Raw genomic sequence first — 5996 nt, forward strand, 5'->3', positions numbered from 1 at the left:
CTGTATGCTCTCTACAACTTTGTCTCTCTGTGGAGAGACAAAAGAGTAGATAATAGGGTAAGTAACATTTAATGGAAGAGAAAGAGTAGAAGCTTGAGCATAGTGTTTTTTTTAAATTGCCCCTCTACTCAATGGCTGGTTGAAGCAATTTACCATAAAATTACAAAAAGGACAAAATGCAACTATTTCAAGAAATTGAAAGAAGCCTGATAAATTCTATGTTACAACAAAATGAAGCATCATCTTAAATCAAAGAATAGGATTAATCACTGAATTAAAAACAACAACCTTTCCACCCTTGCAATCTTCTAGCGGTCATCCAGACTTTTGTAGCCCAGATCCAAACATCTGGATGCCCTAATCATAGTTACAGACATAAATAAATTGGAAGAATGTTATGCTGCTCTAAAATGTTACTTAAATAGACAGTATCAGGCCCCAAATGCCCTCTGGAAGAATGCCATCTTCGAGTGCTTCTGGAAGGCAACTAAAGTCAGGGCTAGTCTAACTTAATGGTGGGAGGCCATTCCAAAGAGCTGGCACTGCTACAGAAAAGCAACACCTCTGCCTCTCAGCTCTCCATACTTCCTAAAAGTGGGAAACTGCCAGTTGCTTTTCCTGACAAGATTGAATAGGCTGAGCTGGGGACATGGTCCTGAAGGTAGCTTGGTGCTAAGCTGTAAAGTGCTTTATAGTTTTTTGTTTTTTGTTTTAATCTGTTCAGTTGTGTCTGATTCTCAGAGACTGCCTGGACAAATCCCTGCAGTCTTCTTGGCAAGATTTCAGAAGTCGTTTGCCATTGCCTTCTTCCTAGGGCTGAGACAGAGCAACTGGCCAAAGGTCATCCAGCTGGCTTTGTGCCTAGGGTGGGACTAGAACTCCCAGTCTCCCAGTTTCTAGCCTGGTGCCTTAACCACTACACCAAACTGGCTCTCTTTTTACAGTTTAACACCAATATTTTCAATTACACCCAGAAGCCTGTAGGAAGCCCTTAGGTTTGTGGTAGTCTAGGAAGTTAAAAAAAATCCCAGAAGAACAAATAAAAAGCTCTTCTGAACTGTTGTCAGGAAAACTGGTTGTATCTATGTGATCTCCAGAAGTCAAGCTCGATGGGATTTAACAGCCATCACAAGACACCAAATATTGCCTTCTATTTCATCTAAGTGGCAGTTAGGTTGTGAACTTGGTACATTTTTGCCCCATGCATCTTGCTTGCCCAACTATAAATAGCTTTTTGGAAAAAAAGAGATCCATGTAGCTCCCACCCTGATGATGTTCGGGAAGTCTTTAAAGAATTGGCAGTTCTCCCAGGCCTTAGGGTAGGGTGTTTGTGGAGCCCTATCTGTGGTATAGTTGTTGTTGTTGTTTCATGTATGGGATATGGTTCTCTGGACTTCAGATTCTTTCTTTATAGTTTTTCTGTTTTTTAAGTGCAAAGCTGCTCAGAGTCATTCTGGAGTCAGGCGGGCTCTAAATCTAATAGATGATGATGATGATTGAAATTATTCTTTAACATACTAGACATTCATCAATATGTCACTTAGAGGAGCATGAATAGTAATGCATCCTCTTGAAATGCAGTGGCAAATCTTACCTGACAGAATTTGCATGTCAAAAGTGTGGAGTGTCTGTCTTGAAAAAAACGTGATGCACCAGATGTAGTTGTAGAGGTACAGTTTCCTTTATTTTCATTTTAGTTTCTTCTGCAAAAATAATTGCCTGACAATTTTTCTGTGATGGAAATAGTCTGAACAGTTCATTGAAAAACATATACAGTGTTCCCCAAAATGAAGCAGAACTTTATAACGTATAATGCATATCTCTTAGAGAAATTAAATTAAAAGAAGGCATAATATGATTACTCTGTCTGTTGCTTCTGCCATGCTATTAGCACACACTCATACATCAGATTCTGTTATTTTAACTAGATAAGAAAACAAGCAGACAATCAAAGCCATGGTTGAACTTTACAGTCAGAAATGAGATACTTCTTTATTAAATTAAAAAAAAGCAAAGCATTGTTACTCATGCCACTTCATATTTATTTTAAAACAAACATTTTGTTTGCTGTATTTTGTTTCTGTGTGATGCAAGGACCAGAGTCTCCCCAGTAACACTTAAGATAGTCACCATAGTGATTCTGAATGGAACTTTATGGAGAAAGTTGTACAAAATGCTGAATTCAGCATAATTTAACTAAGAAAAAAGTGGCTTGCTCTTTTGAAACTAGATTGCATGCCTGTATCAGGCACAATAGCCTGGTGCTTAGGGCCTACATCATTTTAAATTTAAAAAATATATGAAAAGTAACTGTACAATCAACATTTGCATATCCTCTCCTAAAATTAAATATATTTAAGATGTTATTTCTCTCTCTCTCTCTCTCTCTCTCTCTCTGTCTATGTGTGTGTTGTATATTTAATATGACTTGTTCCCTGTGATGTATTGAATAATGTAGGTCCAGGGAAAACCTTATAACCCTCAACATTCAGATTATCACTACAGTGACAGCCTTCAAAGGTAATTGTGTCTAGGGCCTCCAAGAGTCTTAATGCACCCCAGTAGATTGTTTATGGTAGATTTTTATGTGATCAGATGAATCTAAATTGCTTAATGAAAAGTTAGATTTGGAATCCTTACAAATTATGTAGAGCAAGCTGCCTAGAATGCTCATTAAGCTATAATGAGAACTACAGTAATATTTTTATTGCAAGTTATGAATGTAGTGTGGAAGGGGAAATCACATTGCATTACACATGAATATATCTGAAAAAGAAGGTCTGATAAATCTTTGTTCAACTTTAATACATGCTTTCATGAATGTTTAATTTAAAGTATTTAGGTTGGCACAGCCAAGTCACAATAAGAATGCGATAATAATTAAAATCCATTACAGATTTAAACATTGCAATTTATTAAAATGTCTGGATTAAACAAAACGTTTTATTTGATTCTGGAAGACAGTCAGTATAGTATCAGGCAATCAGAAGGACATTCTGTAACCGAGTTACAACTGCTAAGGGTATCATTTTCTCTGTTGCTGAATTATGGAGAAGGATCTTGGCAAAGATCTAAAAGAACAAGCAAATTAATATGAAATGAATTGTTCCTTCAAGTCTCTCACTTCCAAGATGTTTAGAGGGTCAAAGATATAAGTACCTTGCATTTTTTTCCAGAGTGAGCTGACAAAATTGTAGACTTTGGTATAAACCCAGCTATACCAAGTCAACATTTTGATGGTCAACTTCTGCACCCATTAAGAATTTTGAGCAATTTTCAGTAGCAGTTCAATGTCTAAGCATTATAGTAATTCAATTGGATTATTAATGTTATATTTAGTTTGGATGTTGCTAATTATTGTTAACCATAGATGACTTCGAGATTAAAGCAGCATACAAATGTAATAAATAAACAAACTAGGATGCTCCTTTGATATAATATCCGTGCCCTGATACATTATAGCATGCTACAGAGATTAAAGAATATAGACAATAATGTAAAGTTCTTAGTTCAAAACTTAGTTCCACTGTGAACTCAACTTTTATTTTTTTACAGTCTCTTTTCTTTTCTTTCTTTCTGCAGGAAACATCACTATGGAAAATTAGTCAGATGCCTCCTTTCTTTCTTTGCATCACATGATGTGTCATGCAAAATTAGAAATGTTGACCTCATAAGTTTAATGCATAAATAATTAGGTAAGCACAATGGAAGGCACTCATACAGTCCTCCAGTTGCATAGACCCATTATGGAACTTTGCTATATCAGTTTCTACCTTCCAGAGGGAAAAATCACAGGATTCACATACAAGGGCTGTGTAACTCTTGACAAATCCACTAAATGTTTTCATAATTGCTATCGAGTGAAAGAAGGTTCAGAAGCGGTTGGATCACAAGGGCAAAGCTGCGAAAATATTGGAGAAATCTTCTTTAAACAAACAACTACTAAGAATATTCTGACTGAGTTGTATAAACTAAATGCTGAAAAAGAAAAAATCTTGGCAACTCTGCTTAGTTCAAGCCACATACTAGGAGTTAAAATGGGAAACCAGGATGGAAAACTACAAGAAGTTTCAGAAAGCTTGAAATATAGAGAGGACAAGCTGGATTTCAAGGATCAATCAGGGTCTCTTTCTGGATCCACAGAGAAGTCTACTCTGAAAAACAAAAAAACAAGGAAATCTAGCAAACAGAGAGAGAGCATTGAAGACTTCCTAAACAAGAATATAAAGAGAAAAGTATCTACAACTTTGGAGCCTCCAGCATTTCACTGCAAGGAAGCTTTATCAGGAAATGACAGGTATCAAGCTGATGACTCCTCCAGATTTTTCACATGTTCTAATCAGAGGAAGGTGGACTACAAAGATGAATTATCAGATGTGAATAAACCTCCAGAACCATCAAGGAGAAAGCAGTATTTACTTGAGGACAGTCAGGTATTGGAATCTGATTCAGATCTCTCTGTTTCTTTCTCTGAATATGACAATATTGTTCTTGGACACTGTTTTGCACATTCCAGCCATAGTCTGTTGGATGAGGTAGAGGATACTTTTAAAGTGGTTCAGCAGAGCAGCCCTTTGCTGAATTCTTTCCAAGAAAATTTAGCTCCTGAAGCATCTGAAGTGGGGTGTGATTATAGCCATATTGCAGGGACCTGCAAAGTTGCATCTGAAATTGGAGGGCTGTCAAAAAGACAAGACATGAAAGATTATCTGCCAAAAGTTGTAAGTCCATCTGCAAGCTGTGGTCAGGTGCCTTATGCTACTAGTAAGGAGAGCATATCAACTGGTTTGGTTGCTACCAGTGAGAAAGGATATGAAGAATTTATTCAGCAATCTAAAGCAGAACAAGATGTTTCTGTTGAGGAAACATATAGCCTAGTGAGAGCAGTCAATAAAACCTTGCAGAAAGTTATACAGATCGACAGATTAGATGAAACTGCAGAATGGAAGAAGTTACAGTGTGCTACAAGCCCATCCAGTTTCTTTCATGAAAAAGGAGAAAAAAGAACTGCAATACCCCAGAAGAGTAATAATCGCTTGACGTTACGCTTGCAGACACAACCTGATATTTGTCAGCCGAGAACCAACAGTAAGCAGGAGGAGAAAAAACCACCCTCTCCATCTTTAGTAGCCATTAGCAATGTTTTTAATCATTCGTATCCTCCATCCAATACACATGAACAAATGTCTCCTCTGCCTTCTCCTTTATCCTCAAGTTTGCCAAGCCTAAAGCTACAGCACCGAATACTTCCACTGACTGCCCTTGATCTTGAAAAAGAATCCATTGGCCATTGTACTTCAAGACATTCTTCCTCAAATTTGCCACCGTGTAATGACTTGGAAGCACAGATGCTTCTGAAGTTTTCTGAATTTGGATATCCCAGCCTTTCTACAAGACAACAAGGACTATGTCAAGATACCAGTAAGGACCACTCTGAAAGAAGCAGCCTTCAGGAAAACTTCAGTGTTCAATCCCAGCATCAACTACTTTCAGGTTGGTTCAATTTTACTATAGCTATAATGCCGAGATGAAGCACACTTCAGAAAATTTTTAGCATATATCCCCTAGATTACTTAGGAAACCATTATCGGAGACTGGCAATTAAAAAAAATGTTTCCTTGATACTAAATTTTCTAACTATAGTATAAGTGACTTTCAGCTTATTTAAACTGTTGTAGTTTCTGTTATCTTTACTCTCTGAAATTTTCATTTGGATATTTGGGCTGCCATTTTATTTATTTATTTTGCATCTAAAACTTCTCTTCAGGTATTTGGATGATGGTGGGCATCTATTTACTCCTCTTTACAAAACAGGGAAGAATTGAACTTTGAAAATGTTTCTAGAAGAAATGAATTGTACTCTATAGCTAAAAGGTTTCAAACCGCAAGGCAAGAATAATTCGCTCATCGGGTGTTTGCCTGAATAATGCCTGTCACTTTCATTATTGCAGCCAATTCTCAACTCTGCTTAAAAACTGTGCTGTTGATCGTGTATT

The 5996-nt window shown here is 36.9% G+C and overlaps 1 protein-coding gene across 1 annotated transcript; it reads left to right on the forward strand.

The window, feature by feature from the left end:
• The first annotated feature begins 3704 nt into the window (after positions 1–3704).
• Positions 3705–5531, forward strand: LOC134487165 (formin-1-like). The gene has a single exon (XM_063288787.1). The coding sequence runs from the start codon at positions 3705–3707 to the stop codon at positions 5529–5531; it is 1827 nt and encodes a 608-aa protein (XP_063144857.1).
• The last annotated feature ends 465 nt before the right edge of the window (positions 5532–5996 follow it).

The sequence above is a fragment of the Candoia aspera genome, chromosome 1 (assembly GCF_035149785.1).
Source record: "Candoia aspera isolate rCanAsp1 chromosome 1, rCanAsp1.hap2, whole genome shotgun sequence".
Taxonomy (NCBI): Eukaryota; Metazoa; Chordata; class Lepidosauria; order Squamata; family Boidae; genus Candoia; species Candoia aspera.